Source organism: Leptodactylus fuscus, chromosome 1 (genome assembly GCF_031893055.1).
Source record: "Leptodactylus fuscus isolate aLepFus1 chromosome 1, aLepFus1.hap2, whole genome shotgun sequence".
In the NCBI taxonomy this organism is placed as follows: domain Eukaryota; kingdom Metazoa; phylum Chordata; class Amphibia; order Anura; family Leptodactylidae; genus Leptodactylus; species Leptodactylus fuscus.
In genome coordinates this window covers 310,631,560-310,652,217 of record NC_134265.1, presented here as the reverse complement: position 1 = coordinate 310,652,217, position 20,658 = coordinate 310,631,560, and the positions used below count along the sequence as shown (strand labels likewise).

The following is a 20,658-nucleotide window of genomic DNA, read 5'->3' as shown; positions in this document are numbered from 1 at the left end:
CTTTCACCCTTAGCTCAGCTAATTTGGGGTATGTTTTTAAAAATCATTGCACCACTACATTGAACATGTGGGCCAGGCATGGAACGTGTTGGAGGCTGGCAAGCTCCAGAGCCCTCCAACAAGCTAAAAAACCTGGCCCCAGGGGCAGCGGGGATAAACAAATTGCCATCTCATCCAGGATGGCATCCCTGACCTCAGAGGCAGTGTGCTGTCCGTCTCCCAAGCTGATGAGCTTCAGCCCAGCCTGCTGACGTCTCCCCACACCAGTGTTGCAGCGTTTTCAGCTCGTAGCTGGGGTCAATCTAACAGCGGAGGAGGAGGAGGGTGGTGTTTCAGCCCTCCTCCCAGGAATGTTTTGTGGGGAAACAAGTCAGGAAAATTCTTGAAACGGGAGAGTTTTGCATCTTTGCCCTTGCTGCCTATGGACATCCCTTTGCCTCTAGCCACCATTTTCCCTGCTTTGCTTGCCTCCACATCCACACTGCTTTTGCCCCTAGACATCACCCCAGTCCATGCCTTAGCTTGTACCCCCAGTTTTTCCTGCTTAGCTTGCCTCCACATCCACACTGCTTTTGCCCCTAGACATCACCCCAGTCCATGCCTTAGCTTGTACCCCCAGTTTTTCCTGCTTAGCTTGCCTCCACATCCACACTGCTTTTGCCCCTAGACATCACCCCAGTCCATGCCTTAGCTTGTACCCCCAGTTTTTCCTGCTTAGCTTGCCTCCACATCCACACTGCTTTTGCCCCTAGACATCATCCCTATCCATGCCTCTTCCCCTAGCCATAACTCTGCCACCCCTGGAAACTCATGGTGCAGAAACTTTGGTTGCTGACTTTGAGGAACCCTTGGGTTTTGTAGATGGAACTCCATCAAAGGTCTGTGCAGCTCACACACCCTGCTCAAGATATGGTATTGTAGGGTTTCAGCGTGTGTGAATGACGGACAACAGCCTGTGTTTGGACAGATGTAGGCCTTGCTAGAGTGTTTTTAGGCTAGCAGCGACTCCTGTGCACTTGCAAAAGTGGGCGCACAAGCGCCGCATTTTCAACAGTAGCTTCGGTACATTTGGGTATGTTTTTAAAAAACTTTGCACCACTAGGTTAGACGTGGGCCAAACATGGAACGTGTTGGAGGCTGGCAAGCTCCAGAGCCGCTACCAGGTTCCAGCCATTATCACAGGCGTAAAAATGCCAGGCCCCAGGTGTAGCAGGGAAAAAAAAATGCCATCTCAGCCAGGATGGCATCCCTGACCTCGGAGGCACTGTGCTGTCTGTCCCCCAAGCTGATGAGCTTCAGCACCGCCTGCTGACGTCTCCCCACACCAGTGTTTTAGCGTTTGCCGCTAGTAGCTGTGGTGGAGGTTGCAGCGTCGTAGGGTTTCAGTCTACTCCTGCCATGAATTTTGGCCTGGGAGAGGAGATAGGCCACCCCAGTTTGCACCCGGGGAACAGACTCCACCACATTCACCCTGCCTGTCATTAAAGATAAGCACTGCAGCATCCCTGACCACAGGCGCTTGTCCAAGTGTCGGTGGTCAAGTGGACCTTGCAGCAAAGTGCGGAACTAAGGGCCCACCTGATGTTGAGTGACACGTGCTGGTGCAAGGCGGGGACGCCACACCGGGAGGAGTTGAGACGGCTAGGGACGGCATAGTGAGGTGCCACAGTTGCCATCAGGTCCGGGAAGGCGGGAGTTTCAACAAGCCGGAACGTCAACCTCTCCTGGGCCAGCAGTTTAGCGATGTTGGCGTTCTAGGCTTGCGTGGGTGGGTGGTTAGCGGTGTATTTCTGCCGGCGCTCCAATGTCTGAGAGATGGTGGGTTGTTGTAAAGAAGCGCCTGATGGTGCCTTTGATGGTGCAGGAGAAGGAGATAAGACAGAAACAGGGGAGGATGAGGGAGAAGTCAACAAAGTGGCGGAGGCAGATGAAGTGATGTCCTGGCTCGTCCTCTGGAGTGCATCGCCAGCACTGTGAGCAGAGGCAGTGGCATGAACGGCGGGCGACGTTTGTCCTGCCGTTGCTGCCTGCCACTGATTCCATTGCTTGGATTCCAAATGACGGTGCATTGAAGTGGTGGACAGGTTGCTCTTCTCAGGGCTCCTACTCGATTTCGAGAGGCAAATTGTGTAGACGACACTATATCTGTCCTCGGCGCATTCCTTGAAAAAACTCTACACCTTCAAGAAACGTGCCCTCGATGGGGGAGTTTTTCTGGGCTGGGTACAAAAGGGAACATCTTCGGACATTCCGGGTCTGGCCTGGCTTCGGCAAAGCAGCTGACCTCTGCCTCTGGACATGTCTCTGCCTCTAGCTACCCTTTTTGGTGCTGCACCTGCCTCAACATCCACACTACTTTCCCAGCTTGACATCTGCCTTGTCCAGGTGGGGTCGGTGTCCTCGTCGTCCACCACCTCCTCTTCCAACTCCTGTCTCGCCTCCTCCTCCTGCACAATGCGCATGTCAACTGGCTGCCCTGACAGCAACTGCGTCTCATCGTCGTCGATGAGGGTGGGTTGCTGGTCATCCGCCACCAAATCGACCGGAGATGGAATGGAGGAGACTCTAGTGTTTGAGCATCTGGACACAGATACTCGTCTGTTAGGTCCGTGGAATCGCGAAATGGAGGGGCAGGTTGCGGTACAGTCAAAGGAAGGGAGAACAGCTCTGGGGAGCAGGGACAGTTGGGGTTATTGTTCTGGGAAGATTGGGAATTTTGGGTGGAAGGAGGACAAGACTGTTGGGTAAGAGGAGGTAGAGGCTGCCTGGCTGGTGGACAATGTGCTTTAAGCGTTATCCGACAGCCATTGCAAGACCTGTTCCTGGTTCTCGGGCCTACTAATCTTTGTACCATTCAGCCTAGTTAATGTGGAACTTTTGTGCAAAGCGCAGAACTTAGGGCCCGCCTGATGTTAAGGGACACACGCTGGTACAAGGCTCAACTCACCCTAAGTGCCAAAAACACTGCTGGTGCAAGGCTCTACTCATGCCAAGAGCCTCAATCTCTGCTGGTAGCTCAGCTTAAGGTCATGTAACTTTGTTTGGAAGGGCTCATGTTAAGGGCTAGAAAAGTGAATTTTGGAAGGTCTTACCACATATCACACATACACACACACACACACACACACACACTCAAAATGACAGTTAAGGGTGAGGGCTTTTGGAATTCCCATTGCCTATTCCATTTGTGGTTGTCATGGGGAACGTGATTTAAAGGGGTGGTTGTTACTGTTTGTTGAGCTTAAATTGGGGTTTGTGTCCATCCATTTGGGGAGTAAAGAAGGTTTCCAGGTATTTTCCCACTTTGATAGAGGTTTTTTTGAATGTGGAAAGTGTGTAGTTGTTAGGCAGTGATGTTGGGGTAATAGAGGGTCTTTGGTGTGTTAGATGCCCCCAGACATGCTTCCCCTGCTGTCCCAGTGTCATTCCAGAGGTGTTGGCATCATTTCCTGGGGTGTCATAGTGGACTTGGTGACCCTCCAGACACGGATTTGGGTTTCCCCCTTAACGAGTATCTGTTCCCCATAGACTATAATGGGGTTCGAAACCCGTTCGAACACACGAACATTGAGCGGCTGTTCGAATCGAATTTCGAACCTCGAACATTTTAGTGTTCGCTCATCTCTAATACTTATTATGGACTTATGTACAGTAGTGAGATCCCATTTCACTGACACTGTTTATGATACTGATGGTTGCAGCCCACCCTCCTCCCGGCTACCTAGTGAATAGTGGGGTTCATTTGGACCCCCCAGTTGTCATCGAGTGGATATATGATAAATACCCTTGCCTGTAGTATGTCTTTAATATGAAGATTGCATGGTTATGTAACAGTGTGATATATGGTCAGTATATTGTCTGTTAATGGAGTCTGTTGACAATAACTAGTTATAAAGTTGAGCCCAGTACCTTGTAGAAGTGATTCTAGTTTCCAAATATGTCTCTGTTACTCAGCCTTAGAGCCCCATTTCATGTCCATTGACATTTTATAAATCTAGAGCTGAGACTGAAGTGCAGGTAATCTAAGACAGTGTTTCTCAACCTTTTCAAGTAAAGTACCCCCTAGTGAGAAAATGTCGCAACTAAGTACCCCCCAAAGAAGCGACCACTTACAAATATTAACAAAATAAGGCTTGCTTTGACAACTCTGTCAACAGTTATTTAATAGCCCCATAGTGCCCCTACATGTAATATAATGACCCACCTACTCAATAGAATGTCCACGTCAGTACCCCCACATGTAGTATAATGGGCCCCCACACTCAGTAGAATGGTTCCCCCTGGTGAGATGCACTCCAGTATCCCCCCACCAAGTACTGTGAACTCCCCTATGATCTCCTCTCAATGCAACCTGAAAATAACAGAGAGCTTGGTACTGAACTGGTCATGTGTGCATCTGTTCCATCTTGTAGACATGATGCTGTATCTATACATCTCAGAATGCTGAATTACTTATCAGGAACCTGACACTCCTAGATACAGAAAGCCTGGACTAATATCAGGGATGTCCTTAGAGAGGCTCTGTAGTATGTGCACTAAGTGATTGATGTCAGCAATATATTAGACCCTTTCCTCCCTGACTGATGAAATAAGCACTGGACTATAAGACGCACCTAGGTTTTAGAGGAGGAAAATAGGGAAAAAAAATTTTGAAGCAAAAACTGGTAAAATATTTAATATATGGGAGTTGTAGTTTTGCAACAGCTGCAAGGCCACATTAATAGGTGACCCTGCAGCTGTACGGGGATGCATAGAGTGTTTTTTTTTTTGCGGGGCCAGCTGTACTTTTTAGTTTACCATTTTGGGGAATATCTATTTCTTAGATCACCTTTTATTGAAAAAAAAACCCGGTGGTTTATGACATATGATTTTCTACTTTTATATATATATATATATATATATATATATATATATATATATATATATATATATATATTCTAGGGACAGGAGGTGATTTAGAACTTTTATTTATTTCATATTTTTATTATATATTTTTAAAGCTTTTTTTTTTTTTTTTTTTTTTTTACTATTTTATTCCCCCCCCCGGGGCTTGACCCTGCGGTCACTTGATTGCAAGTCCCATAGACGGCAATACAACTGTATTGCCGTCTATGGGACATTCTGTCTATTAGTATTACGGCTGGTCATAGAGACCAGCCGCAATACTAATACAGCAGTGACAGGCCTGGGAGCCTCATTAGGCTCCCGGCTGTCACCCGAACAGGTCGGCTCCTGCGATATCGCCGCGCAGGAGCCGGCCTGCATCTTTACAGGTACGGGGGAGGCACAGGTTCGGGGGAGAAGGGGCCGCTGATACTGACCCGGCATCCGCTGTACTAGAGAGGCGGATGCCGGTGAGGGATAGACGCCGGGGCCTGAGACATCGCTGCACTCCTCTGCCCTGCATGAAGCCAGCGGCGGGGGGACGGAGGAGCGTAATGGCATCACTCCTCCCGCTGCTGGCTTCATGCACGGCAGAGGAGTGCAGCGATGTCGCAGGCCCCGGCACCTGTAATGGCGTCTATCACTTGCCGGCTTCCGCCTCTCTATTACGGCGGGTGCCAGGCGCTACATTCGGACTATAAGACGCACCCTTCTTTTCCCCCCAAATTTTGGGGAAAAAAAGTGCGTCTTATAGTCCGAAAAATACGGTATATGACTAGATGGGAAATGGGTACATGGAGGCCTATTTCTCCTGCCCTATTGGAGATTTTCTGGAATCAGGTAGCTAAAGTCTCTATTTGCACCACTTGCAGAGAGTCTCTCTTACAAACTTTTGATGCACTGGCACTATACCCCAGCCCTTCTCAACACCCTTAATCATACAATAACCATTACCCTACTAGTGATCTCCTTTATACATATCCTATAGGAAAATCATATCCTAGTCCCATAAACCTCTCATAAAGAGGGGGTTAAGACATTAGAAATGGACCTATTCTACGTAGACATCGCGCATTACCATTTTGTGTAGTTTCTCAGGCTCTCCAAGAACATTTGGCAAAAATAAACCAGTTTGTTTCGTCATAACACTCGGTTCTGGAAACAAATTGCCCCATAGCTTTCTAGACAACTTTACAGCTTTGTTGAATAATACATTTGTGTCTCTCAGGGACACCTGGGATATCTTCATGCACATTCATAGTATAGGGAGTGAATATTTCGTACCATCTGGCACTGACTCTAAGACTTCCATTGATTTTATTTTTAGAGCTTTCAACCATATTCTAAACAATGAATTTTTTATTTTTTTTTAAAAACCTTAATAAAAATTCTATATCTTCATTCTTTGTCTTGAGACAATCTTGTGAAATTATTTTAGTTCCTATTGAGCCACTGCCTTTGGACTTTCATTATAATTTCTGATACGGACTTGAATTGTCTATTTCTATATTGATTCTATGAATATACTGATTTTTCTTTAAAATTAATAAAACCTAAAAATGATCCTTGATATCCGTCGATCCTTGAAGCAGAATTGGTGACAATTACCCTTTTTTCTACCCTGTTTCTATGAGATGTATAAGATAAGATAAAATAAGATAAGATAATCCTTTAATAGTCCCATCATGGGGGAAATTCAGTGTGTTACAGCAGCATGGATTGTACAGTAGTATACACTCACCGGCCACTTTATTAGGTACACCTGTCCATCTGCTCGTTAACACTTAATTTCTAATCAGCCAATCACATGGCGGCAACTCAGTGCATTTAGGCATGTAGACATGGTCAAGACAATCTCCTGCAGTTCAAACCGAGCATCAGTATGGGGAAGAAAGGTGATTTGAGTGCCTTTGAACGTGGCATGGTTGTTGGTGCCAAAAGGGCTGGTCTGAGTATTTCAGAAACTGCTGATCTACTGGGATTTTCACGCACAACCATCTCTAGGGTTTACAGAGAATGGTCCGAAAAAGAAAAAACATCCAGTGAGCGGCAGTTCTGTGGGCGGAAATGCGTTGTTGATGCCAGAGGTCAGAGGAGAATGGCCAGACTGGTTCGAGCTGATAGAAAGGCAACAGTGACTCAAATAGCCACCCGTTACAACCAAGGTAGCCAGAAGAGCATCTCTGAATGCACAGTACGTCGAACTTTGAGGCAGATGGGCTACAGCAGCAGAAGACCACACCGGGTGCCGCTCCTTTCAGCTAAGAACAGGAAACTGAGGCTACAATTTGCACAAGCTCATCGAAATTGGACAATTGAAGATTGGAAAAACGTTGCCTGGTCTGATGAGTCTCGATTTCTGCTGCGACATTCGGATGGTAGGGTCAGAATTTGGCGTCAACAACATGAAAGCATGGATCCATCCTGCCTTGTATCAACGGTTCAGGCTGGTGGTGGTGGTGTCATGGTGTGGGGAATATTTTCTTGGCACTCTTTGGGCCCCTTGGTACCAATTGAGCATCGTTGCAACGCCAAAGCCTACCTGAGTATTGTTGCTGACCATGTCCATCCCTTTATGACCACAATGTACCCAACATCTGATGGTTACTTTCAGCAGGATAATGCGCCATGTCATAAAGCTGGAATCATCTAAGACTGGTTTCTTGAACATGACAATGAGTTCACTGTACTCCAATGGCCTCCACAGTCACCAGATCTCAATCCAATAGAGCATCTTTGGGATGTGGTGGAACGGGAGATTCGCATCATGGATGTGCAGCCGACAAATCTGCGGAAACTGTGTGGTGCCATCATGTCAATATGGACCAAAATCTCTGAGGAATGCTTCCAGCACCTTGTTGTATCTATGCCACGAAGAATTGAGGCAGTTCTGAAGGCAAAAGGGGGTCCAACCCGTTACTAGCATGGTGTACCTAATAAAGTGGCCGGTGAGTGTATAGCAAGAGAGAACACATACAAGCTCATAGCAGACAGACAGATACTAGGAGTTATAGCAACTAAAAAAGAAAGAAAAAACTGCGGATCATTTAGTTCTCTGTGCGAAGTGATGCCGATAATACAGCCTGACCATGGTTGGGGGACATGAGGAGGGGGGCACAGCATGTAGACATAACAGGCAGAATCATATGGGTGATCAGGAGATAATCATTAATCCAATAGTTTTAGCACTGTGTGATAACGTTTGCTTTGTAATTCTTTAGCTAACTTTGAAACATAAATCTACCAGCTATATTACATTGCAACGTCGGCTGGCTTTATTACAGATATAAAAGCTTGGTGAGCCTGCTGACAACACATGGCATTTGTTTATATCTGGCATTTTTTCCTTTTTCAATTCTTGGGTACTCATAAGCAACTTTGTGGTTTACCAACGTTAAAATGTGCAGCAATTCTTTTTTATCCCAGTACTTCTCCAACATTTCACAAAGTGACTGTATAAACCAGGAACCAGGAATGTTTCTGTACGCCAAATAGCCTGTAGAGAAGAGGGATACATACAGAGAAATCCTTACTTCTATATCTTAATTTGTATTTGAGCGACACTTACTGTGCACTGAATGGTCTCTGATCCCCCCCTCCCTATTGTCTTTCCCTTTGTACTGTGTGTTCACCTTGTCTTATTTGTTCATTATTTGAATTGTTATTGCACTGTTCTGTTTCATTGTTTTATACGTGCCCTTTTTTACTCTCTTGGGCTTTTACCTTGTTGTTTTTTGTTGAAAATCCTTTCAATAAAAATTACAATTGATATAAAAATATTGTATTTGAGCGATTCTTCCAGCTCTGTTTACTGCAGTCTTTGTTTTGTCACCTTTTAGCCCCTTATGGAGGCAACTTTGGGCCTTAAAGGGGTTACACCATGAAGTATACTGAACGTTCGCACATTTCACCTTCAACCTCACCTCACTGCAGCAAGGCTGAAGAAGGGTAGGATTGGTGACGGTTGGTTCCCCCATTCACTTCAGCTTCACTTTAGAGCGGCCAATAAGCCTAAGTAATTGAAGTGAATGGGAGCACTGACTGTCACCAGTAGTCCTGCCCAGTCCTGACTGTGGTCAGTTTGAATGTAAAGCGCAGTTTAGTGGCCAGTATGGGACATTATAACATGTGCACTATGGGACATTAATCTTAAAGGTGTTCTCCAGGAATTTAATAAGTTCTGAAGGGGCTAGGGCGGGCATGTCGCCAAAACGGTTGTGGTGGCAGACACTGTAGTGACAGAGAGCAAATCCTTAGTAAAGCCTATGGCTTTAGAATGGGGTGTCATTAAATTTTCTATAGATGTTATGTGTAGTGTCCCAATACTTTTATCAGAACATTTGAATTAAAGGGGTTGTACAGGATTAACCATTTTTGGCAAGGGGAAGGGGAAAAAAAAAACAAAAAACATACCCACAGTTAGGGTTGTGATGTCTGCTGTGGCATCTTAAGGACTACCAGGTCCACAGAGATGAATTCCCCTTTAAGAAATTGTGCTTTAATTTATGTGTTGGTCCTAGTCTTTATAATTCCCTCAATCCCAGACCAAAAAACAGGTATCTGGGACTGGATGCCGGTGCAGTGCATCGGCATCCAGTCGCGCACTCCGCTCCAGATTAGGCCCAAATGAATGGGCCTAGTTGGGAGGAGGGAGTGTCTGCAGGCGGATTTGCAAGGCGAAGAATGAACAAACGGCTCACGGAAAAAAGAACTCACCGGTTCTTATTGATTTCAATGGGAGCCGTCTTTTTGGTCAGCATTTTGAGGCGAATTAGGCCTCAAAATCCTGACCAAAAAACTCTTTGTGAACTCGGCCTAAGGGCCCCTTCACACGGCGTAAGCGCTCAGCTCAATTCCGATCCATACACACGAGCGCTTCTAAACACTTCCCATTCACTTCACGCGCGCTCCCATTGAAGTGAATGGGAAGTGTTTAGAAGCGCTCTCCTGTACGGCTCGAAATGAGCCGAGCGCTTACGCCGTGTGAAGGGGCCCTAACACTCAGCTGCCTCCGATGCTCTGGTGTACACCACTGCAGTCCTAGTGCTCCCGTGGTCTTGTTCTGGTGAAAGTCCTCGCTGAGGCAAATCAACAGTCTCAACAGCCTAACGAAAGCACATGGGACGTCACAGGTTCACAGGTATGTGACTGATGTCTCGATTTCTTCTTTAGACCGCTGATTAGTCTCATCTGTCACAGGAGGCAAGGACAAGACCCCGGTGCAGCAGGACTGGACCGCTGTGGGAGATACTGGAGCACTGAGAACAGGTGAGTACGTTTTTTATTTATTATTTATTTTATTTATTTCACCTTTCCCGGCCTCATTGCTAAAAACAGTTTATCCTGGATAGCCCCTTACAGTACATACACTTAACTACAAACCTAGCAGTAATGATACATAACAGAGTGTGGACGTTTTACCTGGGGATGATGCGTAATGGTAGAGAAAATCTGCTTCAATAGGAATTATAGTACCATGTGTTTCTGCTCCAGAATGTTGAATCACACCTCGGTCTCTATCTTGTCCATTGCATTTCTGATATATAAAATTATAATGTAAAACAGCAGTGGCCGGACATGTTACTCCATCCCTCAATCCCATCATACTCTACTTAGACTTGTTTCTCAGAGGTGCAAGAGAATCTCTGTGGAAGATGATTGCATGGGAATGGCGGTGCATTGTCTACTGTAGTCAGGAAAAGGCCCAGAGGGTCTCCCATGACCTGTATACACTGACAGGTTATTATCATTATGGTTTCCTTATTTGCAGCCAGTGTGTATGAGTATGATGATCAAAGGTAAATGATAAAAATAACCTTTATGGTTGATCGTCATCAATTCTGATTCTCTAAAAATCAGTGGCCCAGTCTGTGCCGGGAAACAATATAGCAATTCATCTGCAAGGATGATATTAATAGATATTAATAGAAATATCCATCAGATCCTGAGACACAATATTTCTAACCAGTGCTCACTGAATGGACGTACATCTCTCCAATGTTGCTGGGGTATGCTTTCAATGGGGAAATGTACATGTGTCAGGAGCCATCTGTTTGAAAATATTAGGTTTACTAAACTATCCTGGGACCCAGACTCCTATAGGGTCTCAATGGAGTAGCAGCCCGCATGCTTGACTGCTATTTTTTTTAAAATGGGGGGCACAACAGTCTTGTTTGTGACTGGTGGTGGTTCTAGTGGTCAGATCCCCAGCAGTGAGACATTTATGACCTATCCTCGGGATAAATGCAAAATTGCGATCTTTGGAAAACCCTTTAAATAACATACTGAAAATCAATTTGTTCCTTTTCTGTACAATTATGTCCCCTTTATATACTGTGTAAGTTATATATGTGTGTTTTTCAGTGATATTATGGGGTCTCTTTTGGGGTTGTGTTTCTGGGTAGTTCTTCTATACACATTTCCTTACACGAGGTATATCATTCTGTACATGGTTTATGTAACGTGCCTTGGAATGAAAAAATTACCTGTAAAAAGAAAAGCTTTGGTTTCCCAACAAGACTTGGGCAATTTTCTCCATTGAATTTCTCAAACAGTATTTTATCTGAGAAACTGTCATCAAATCCGTAAAATTCTCCCTCGTTTCCATGGCTCATTACAATGCAAACAAAGCAATTGCAATTGCTGTGATCATCACCTGCAACTAAAGTATAACAAGAAAAGAATATAAGGTTGTGTTCACACTGTCATTTTTTAATAACTTTCCACTTTGTACTTAGCGTGAGCAACAAAAAAATGTATGCAGCATCTGTATGAACCAGGTTGTAAACCTTTTGTATTATATTGGGAAAGAATTAGCAAAACTAGAGGAGCCTAGACTCAAGAATACAACATGGATGGAGATTCACTAAGCTAGATATGTCAGAATTCTGGCTTAACTTGTTCACATGCATCACATTTAATAATTATTTTAGATGGGGCAACAGGGTGGCTCAGTGGTTAGTACTGTAGCCTTGCAGCACTGGAGTCCTGGGTTCAAATCCTGCCAGGAACAACATCTGCAAGGAGTTTGTATGTTCTCCCTGTGTTTGCGTGGATTTCCTCCCATTCTATAAAAAAGACATACTGATAGGATAAAAAATGTATACTGTGATCCCTATATGTGGCTCACAATCTACATAATAGAATATTATATCCTGTCATTATGAAGAACAATTTGCCCCACAAAAAATAGGCCCTCTTATGGTTCTGTGAACAGAAATACAAAACGTTACCGCTTTTGAAAGGCAGGGAAGGGTTAAAAATGAAAACACAAAAGCAAAAATGACTGCAGCAATGTATTGATATTGTCCGTGATACCGACCTTTATCCAGGATATTAACTATTTCGTCACATTTCTTATCTTTCTCAATTTGTACTTGAAATCCAAGGTTTTCAAAAACATCTTTAAGACGGTTCTCATCCTGAGATGTTCCCGTTCTTCGTGGTAACTTTTGATCTTTAAAAAAAGAAAAAAATATTATTTCATAATTTATACACAGAACAATGTATGGCGGGGCCACACGGTGGCTCAGTGGTTAGCACTGCAGCCTTGCAGCGCTGGGTCCTGGTGTTCAAATCCCGCCAAGGGCAAAAAACCATCTGCAAGGAGTTTGCATGTTCTCCCCGTGTTTGCATGGATTTCCATCCCATATTCCAAAAAAGACATACTGATAGGGAAAAATGTACATTGTGAGCTCTCTGTGGGGCTCACAATCTACATTTAAAAAAAAAAAAAAAAAAAAAAAGAACAATGTATGGTGGTGTTTATTGGTTGCATAGGAGACCAAATTCCAGGGATGTGGCCAGAAATAATTTTGGGCACAAGTTGTAGAGTCCACAATAAATTATTATAGTTGTGTAATAACCCTTTGTATACACCACCTGTATATGCAGCACTGGGCAAAATTGTGGACAGTATAAAATTTTAATGTTTTGTAACTTTGCACTCTTATGCTAGGTTCACTCTAGCATTGGGGTCTCCATCATTCAGGGCTGCACGAGGATCCAAACGATGGAGAGCCTGTTCGCTTAAAACCCCATAGAGTATAATAGTGTCTGCCAGGTTTCTGACCAATATACAGCAGTTTTATACTGAAACTGGTGGAGAGAAAAATCACCTTTTGCAGAAGTTTTACTCTGACGATTTTAGGCAGAATCTGCGGTGGAGTCTTTTTATTTTTCAGCAAATACTTAGTTGACAATTGGAAGTGAATTTATTAACGAATGTAATACAAAAAAATGGGCACAAAAAGGTAATGCTTAGTTGAACTAAGTAAGTTAACTGAGGTCGGGTTCACATCTGCGCCCCGGTCTCCACTTTCAGGTTTCCGTCTTCTGCCGACAGGAGACGGAAACCCGGCAGACAGTGTCCGCTTGTGAGCAGTTTGTGGTTTACACAGTGAAACCGTGAATTTTTTTTTTATAACCGGACACAAAATCCTGAATGTCCAACTTTGCGTCCGGTTTAAAAAAAAAAAGCGGTTTTGCCGGAGACCACAAAACACTCACGGGCGCTCAAATGAATGGGTTTGAAAAGTGACTGCCAGTTTCCGTCTCCTGTCCAGTTCCTGAAAGCGGAGACCGGGAGCAGATGTGAACCCGCCCTCACTTAGTTGATCTGTCATGAGTGAGGGGCAGTTAATGCTCAGTGAAGGATGTATTTGTCATGGTGATGATCTGCCAATCTACCAATGTAGCCATGCGACTACTTAAAATTAGCTGGGATCCTGACAAAAATGCTAGAGACGGATAACTCTGAGAAGTTTAACCCTTTACATGTACCCACAACGTGTAAAGCAATTGGACAGAAGGAAGGGGTTCCCACTGCCAACCCCTTGTAGTGTGATCACGGGGTGCTGTGGTTGGCTATGGCAGCCAAAGGCCTGAATGTGAATTCTGGCTCTGCCTTGTATGGTAGTCTATTAGGACAAGCCAGAGGCTGGGTCTAATATAATGGACATCAGACATATTGTAGAGTAAGGGTAAGTTCACACAGGGTATTTTGGATCAGAACCGGAGGCTGCCTCAGATTCCGATCCAAAAGCCGGGTAGCCGCGACTGAAAGCCGGTGCACTGCGAATACAGCCTCAAAATTCTAACCAAAAAAACTCTGTGTGAACTTACCCTAAGGGGGCATTCACCCGCAGTAAAGTGGCACCGATTCTGCCACAATAACTCGCAGCAGAATCAGCGCTGATAAAAAGACTTCTATTGACTTCAATGGGTCTCATTTAATGCACGTAACACATTGAAATCAATGGGTTAAAAGGCCTCCCATCGATTTATTACATTTACATAATTGGCAATGTCATATCTGAAACAACCCAAATGAAAAAGTTCTAATGTTATTCTAATGTTACTTCAAAATGGTTCAGTTAAAAAATACAACTTGTCTTGTCAGAGCCAATCCATCATATGTCTATGCCCAAAATAAAAAAAGTTATGTCTCTTGGAAGACGGGGATTAAAAAAGCCAAAAAGAAAAGTATATCTAGTCCTGAGTCTTTTGGTGCAAATTTACCAGAAAAATAGCGCATTTTCAATAGTAAATCTGCTGTATTGAGCACACTTTGGGAAATGGAGTGCAACATGTATACATGTATATATATGATGTCATTGTACTTACCTTCCTGAAAGTTCTCCATGTTTATAATCAAACACCGGCCTTTTTGTGGATAATCCATTTTATACTTGTAGATTTCATCACTGTGAAATGACACATTAAAGAAAACATCAAACACATGCAATCCCCTGTAGGAGAGAAGGGCGGCGTGATAGACACATGGGTTCATCTGTGCCCAGCACAAGCTGAAGGGCGATGGTAGCAGTCCTTCTTTATAGTCCACAGAGTAGCTCCATAGGCTGCTTACCGTACGTACATCCTTACTTTCTGCAGCATTTGTGTCATTAATACAGTGTGTACCTTTATTAACGTTCAAGTGAAAGTGGCCTTAGGCTAGTGATAAGTTTTTAGGAAATATGTCTAATGCTAGGTTCACACCTGTCTCGGGGTGTCCACTGACCTAGTCCGTTGGAGGACCAGAGCAATGGACAAACGGACCGCTAAAATAGTGGACACATATACTGTAGGACCCCATTGATTATAATGGAGTCAGTTGGGTGTCCATTGTTTTTAACTGAAAGCGCTGAGAGAAAAATCTGTGTGTGCAGGACCATTTTGTTTGGCAATTATAGATGGACACAGATGTGAACGTCGCCTTAACTTGCCCGGGATTTGGTCTCGGCTCTAGATTCAAAGCACTTTTCCCCTCTTTTGGATATTAATAAAACAACAATTTACATGAAAGTGGGGCTGAAAAATGTAATAATAGTAAACCAATCAATCAAATCAGTATCCATCACCTCTAAAAGGCACTGGGATTAACTACCCAATAACAAAACATTTGTTTTTTATATTTTTTTTTTTACAAATCCATAATTCAGATGAAAATAAAATTTATATTATACCTTATGTAACAAAAGTGCCTGTTTCTTTGGTTATTTGCCTTATTTCTGTACAGTAGAACTCTATGGAGAGGGAATATGGAGGGAAAGGAGAGCTCTTCAAACTGAGAGACATCAGCACTATATAGAGATAATTCACAACACATCTGGGTTATCGGATTCCTATCCAGTCTTTCCTGACAGAAATTACTCATTATTGCTGTAGACAACCTCATATCTGTCTGTCTTCTTCTCCCCCTCCATAGAGCCCACTGTTACCTGTAGCTGCTTGTGTAGGGAGTACAGACAGAATGAATCAGATAAGAAGTAACTTTTGTTTAGTGAAGTATATTACAAAGTTTGTTCCCTTCACTTGAACTACGGATTAATTCATTTATCCAAAATACACAACCAGAAAGTGTTAAGAGAAACATTTACCTTCCAGTGTTAGCTTCCGCCATGTTTACTGTGTTCTCCTCACTGTAAGGACAAATATCAGCAGGTAATGGGTGAATGACTGCAGAACCTGACAGATGTAGTTGTTTTTTCAAGCTATTTCCAAACCTGGAAATACCTGACTGGCCAGTATACAATACAATACATGTCAAAACTTCCTCTAGTAGCCGATATCTGCCACATCAGAGCTTCTTCTAGTGGCTAGTGCCTCCTACTATACGCCATGTTCTCTGATGTGACCAGCCTGCTGCACTACCTCCGTCTTCAAAGACCTCCCTCTGACATGACAAGACACCTAATGTAATAGGCCTACCTATACAAGTTCCTTCTTTTAGGATTATTTTACTGAGCTTTACAAGCAACAATACATATACAATGTTATGTTGGGAGCATCAGACAGTAAAATACAACACAGTCGCAGACCAGGGGACAGTCATAGCAGCAGAAAAGCAATATGAGGCAAGTAAAGCACAAGAGAGAGACCAGAGAGGAAGGGACAGTGGCCAGATCAGAATAAGGATGGGTTCACACTACCGTTATTCAATGTCCATTGCTCTCATACATTACATGATAAGAGCAACGGACATTAGATGACAGATGAAGAAGGAGCTCTCTCCATCAGGTTTCTGTCAGTATTCACCCTGATATAAAGACGTAATCGAAGCTTTTTTTCAGTCGTGTTTTTACTTTTCTGACCAAAGAAAAAGTCCTGCATAGAGGGGGTTAAGAGAGATAGGGTTTAATAAGCCATCCAGAAGGGACAGATTTTCAAAGCTTGTCTTGGGTGAGTTTCCAACTATCTAAGAGGCTGTATGGTCAGGATTTTACTTCTAGAGGACAGAAGATTTCTTCCAGAAGTAGGCAATGATATATTTTGCGGCTAGGGACACCAAGGACAACAGTCTGAATTGACTGGTGGTGAAAGTCTATGCCAGCCCCTTTCTATGCATCTGAGTATTAGGTCTAGAGATGAGCGAGTACTGTTCGGATCAGCCGATCCGAACAGCACGCACGCATTGAAATGAATTTCCAAAGAGCCGGGATACAAGCTCTGGCAGCATTAATCAAGTGTCGTATCGCTGAACGACGGTATGTCCGACGGGAGATACCCGAAAGGTGAAGCAGAAAACAGGCCGGCGTGTTGGGAAGAGAGGTTTGGAAGATCTGGGACGTCAAGCGATGGACACCATCCCAAAAGTCTCGCAGAGCGGAACAGCTCCAAAAGACGTGAAGGAGGGTCCCCTCCTCCGAACCACAGCGCCAGCAGAGCGGGGAGGTAGACGTGAAGAACTTGTGCAATAAAGACGGCACATGGTACCATCTAGTAAGGATCTTGTAGCCAGCCTCCTGAAACTTACAAGCCATGGAGCTCTTATCGGCAAGCTCCAAGATCCCAGCACAGTCCGCATCCGAAAACGAGAGGCTGAGATCAGCCTACCATCTGGTCAGGAAAGAGGGCCTGTGGTCCAGAGGAGGGGAGACCAAAGACGTGTAGAACTCCGAAAGGGAGTGACGTAGAAGGCCAGAGCCAGTGCAGGCCTTCTCAAAACCCGTGAGCGGTCTGTCAAAGTCACTAGGACCAGGCAAGGAGGAAAGGAAGTGGGAGAGCTGCTACCCTCTCCAAGGGCCAAGGGGGGGGGGGGGGGGGTCCAGATCCACACAAAGGTCCCCAAGAGAATGCCACGAACCATTAGAACGGAAGTGAAGGACTCTCTGCATACCCGCACCAAGCCAGGCGTGAAACGGGCCCGGAGAGAGCCCAGCTGGAAAAGCCGGATTACCCAGAACAGGGAAGAGGGGAGATGGAGAGGAAGAGAGGGAACCTTTCTGAAAAAGCGATCTGCACACTCTAAGGGTGGGCCCAATGGTAGGATGGGAGCTAACAGAAGGAGGGGCGACCGAGTCCAGCCAGGGGAGCAGATTACATCAGAAAACTTATCCTTTTATATTTCAGTTTCCAACTATTGTCACTGACATATAAAGTATTCCTGGGAAAGGAACCCATAAGCTTTGCCATAGTTTTCAGATACAAAGTCCATTAGACTATTAAATAGCTTTTCATTGCACAATGACAGCACATTACTTAGTTACATTCAGAGATCAGCAGCTAAAACATAGGTATACACTGCCGTCCATGTTATTGCTATAGTACATACCATAACGATACCACCTACAAACACAGGTTTCTGTAAAATGCAATCTATTCCAAGTTCATTCTTTATAAACTTAACTTGACATACCTTGTGTAAGATGTGTAAGAAATAGAGCTGTGGCGTGCGGTATCTTTCAGTAAATGTTAAACCAATACCCTACCCTTTTATATAGCTCTACTTCCTTAACTTACTCCACAATGTGACGTTTGTATGGGCTGTTTTCTGGGAAATGGACTTGTTGATGCCAATATAAACAGTTTTTTATTGTTTTTTAATTACTCACTAGTTACTAGTCTTAAAGGGATTCTACCATTAAAATCACATTTATTCTCGTTCACATGTAGGAATAGCTTTAAGAAAGGCTATTCTCCTACCTTTAGATGTCTTCTCCGCTCTGCCGTTCAGTACAAATCCCGGTTTTCGCCTGTATGCAAATGAGTTCTTTCGCAGCACTGGGGACATCCCCAATACTGCGAGAGAAATCTTCAGCGCCGCCTCCATCTTCTTCAGGAACAGCCTCTTCATGCGTCAAACTTCTAGGCCTTGGGCAGGGCAGACTACGCAGGGGTTAATGCCTCTGATCAGTCCGGGCACCGACCAGGGGCATAAGCGCTGGGTGTCTACTGTGTAAAACAGTAGGCACCCAGCAACTATGGCAGCCACCCAACTCCCGGCTGGCCGCCATAGTTAAACACCCGGATGTCGGGAAGGGGTTAATATACAGAGGCAGAAATAGGGATAACCTTAAAGCTAGTGAGGTTCTAACGGGAGAGTTACTTAAAATACTGCCCAGCTGACCAAGATAGCCCTCAATACAGCGCTCTTTGTTGGGCTTAGTTCATATCTACCCTAAGTTATTCATTCCCAGCTCAGCTCAAACGCTACAGCATGATGCCAAGAACCAACCACAGAATTAGCAAAGAGAACTCCATGCCATATAACCCTAAAAGATGATGTATTGCAGTAATAACTGCATTTCCCTTGTACCCTTATCAAGGTGGGTACAGATCAGCAAGAGTCAAACACTCATCAGCCCACCGATGAGCTATTCCTAGCAGGTGGTACACAGGAAATGGAGCAGGAAGCAGACAGCTCTAGTTAGGGTTCATACAGATGGAGGAAAATGGCACTGAATTTTCCACACTGAAAAAAATCCTCTCATTGATTTCAATGGGTTCCGCTAGCTTTTTTTTTTTTTCCCCTCAACTAGCGGAAAATTCTGCTAGTTGGAAAAAAAAAAAAGAAGCTAGCAGCACCCATTGAAGTCAATGGGAGGCATTTTTATTTTTAGCGCTGAAAATTCAGTGCCATTTTCCTTTGTGTGAATGGGCCCTTACAAGGTACTGCAGATCAGCTCTCATTCATTTGAATGGGACCTAAGCAATGGATCATGTGCTTATAAGAAGACAAATGGGTGCAGAGCACAGAAACAGCCATGTAGGTGGGGCTGTGAGGGGAATAGTATATAAACAAAGGGTTTCCTGACTGAGTCAGCAAATATATACAGTATAGTACCCTGTGGGTATTTATATATTTAAAGGGCTCAGCTTGGGACTGCCCTTGTTAGGGCAGGAGTCTTTTGGGGTCGCAGGGAAAGTTGTCCAGGCTATTGTAGGGACTTTCAGGTGTCCTGGGACCTTGGCTGCTTACATCTGAAGGGGTAAGATTTAACCAATATATTCCTTGTGATTTATTACCAAGCTGTTTTGCCTGTTGTGTGAAGCGTATCTAGTTTGTGTTTTCATTGTACCTACTATAGGTTCTTAGGGGTGTGAATTAAATGTTATGTTTTAAATTTATTTATCAGTGCTATACACACAAATGTGTGTCTGTGGTTTTAGGCACAGCAGCAGTGTCTCATTGAAGTCTATAGGACAGTGCTGCAGTACCCTAATCCACCATTACGCATTGTATAGCAAGCGAGCAACATGGCTCCACCAAGTACACATTACTGTGAGTCGTGCTGACCCAGAATAGTTGATCTAAAGGTTGTTTTTTTTCAATTCTTGGTATTTATAGCATACTTGCTAGATATGAGATGTCCAGTAATTGCATGAATCTTGAGACTGGAGGTCTCAATTCACTTCATGGGAGCTCTGAGAATTATAACTATCTTCAAAGATACGAAGTGGAAAAAATGGCAGCACTCCAACAATTAGAAAAAGTATGGGTTTATTCCAAGCAGAGCTACTTTTCTCTACTATTTTTTTCTACTATCTTCAGTGATAGAGGGCAATGCTTTCAATCAATTATTGTTTCATTATCAAGTAATAGAAAAGGCTCAATATCCAACAGGTGACCATGGTTATAACCCAGCAGAGCAGAACAAAAGCCAATGATGTAAGTGGAAAAAAAAAATTGTGGAAGACATACAAAGTGTGTCATATCTCATTTTAATGCAGGAACTGTGCAGTGTGTCTTCAGTGATGTGGATATATATATATATATATATATATATATATATATATATATATATATGTATATATAATATTTCACCTTCCCTGAATTTTTAAATTCATGGATAATCCCATTATTATGTTCTCTTAAAAGTTTATTTTTATTTGTGCATTAAAATTCACAAAGATAACCAGGAAAGATCACGTGGTATGAAAAATACGAAGATCACCAAATGTCAAAAGGCAATTTATAGGTTTTATTGAATAGCAAAACATTAAATTCACTTATATCTTATAAAACATCAAACAAAAGCTATATAAGATATA

General features: G+C 43.7%; 1 protein-coding gene across 1 annotated transcript; it reads right to left on the bottom strand.

Moving 5' to 3' along the window:
- Positions 1 to 7,651: 7,651 nt before the first annotated feature.
- LOC142184446 (caspase-3-like) lies at positions 7,652 to 18,071 on the bottom strand. Its single transcript, XM_075259322.1, has 7 exons — positions 18,023 to 18,071; positions 15,765 to 15,806; positions 14,509 to 14,588; positions 12,206 to 12,340; positions 11,370 to 11,545; positions 10,306 to 10,420; positions 7,652 to 8,380 (listed from the first exon to the last, which is right to left on the bottom strand). The coding sequence occupies exons 2-7, from the start codon at positions 15,785 to 15,787 to the stop codon at positions 8,163 to 8,165; spliced, it is 747 nt and encodes a 248-aa protein (XP_075115423.1). The 5' UTR covers positions 15,788 to 15,806; positions 18,023 to 18,071; the 3' UTR covers positions 7,652 to 8,162.
- Between the last annotated feature and the right edge of the window lie 2,587 nt (positions 18,072 to 20,658).

Bases quoted from the DNA above. Each gene is read 5' to 3' on its own strand.
- LOC142184446 (XM_075259322.1), bottom strand. From the start codon at position 15,787: ATGGCGGAAGCTAACACTGGAAG. The intron at 11,546-12,205 runs GTCGGTATCACG...GTTATACTTTAG, and splicing joins AGTTAATATCCTGGATAAAG to TTGCAGGTGATGATCACAGC. The intron at 10,421-11,369 runs GTAATTTTTTCA...TTTATATATCAG, and splicing joins CAAAGCTTTTCTTTTTACAG to AAATGCAATGGACAAGATAG.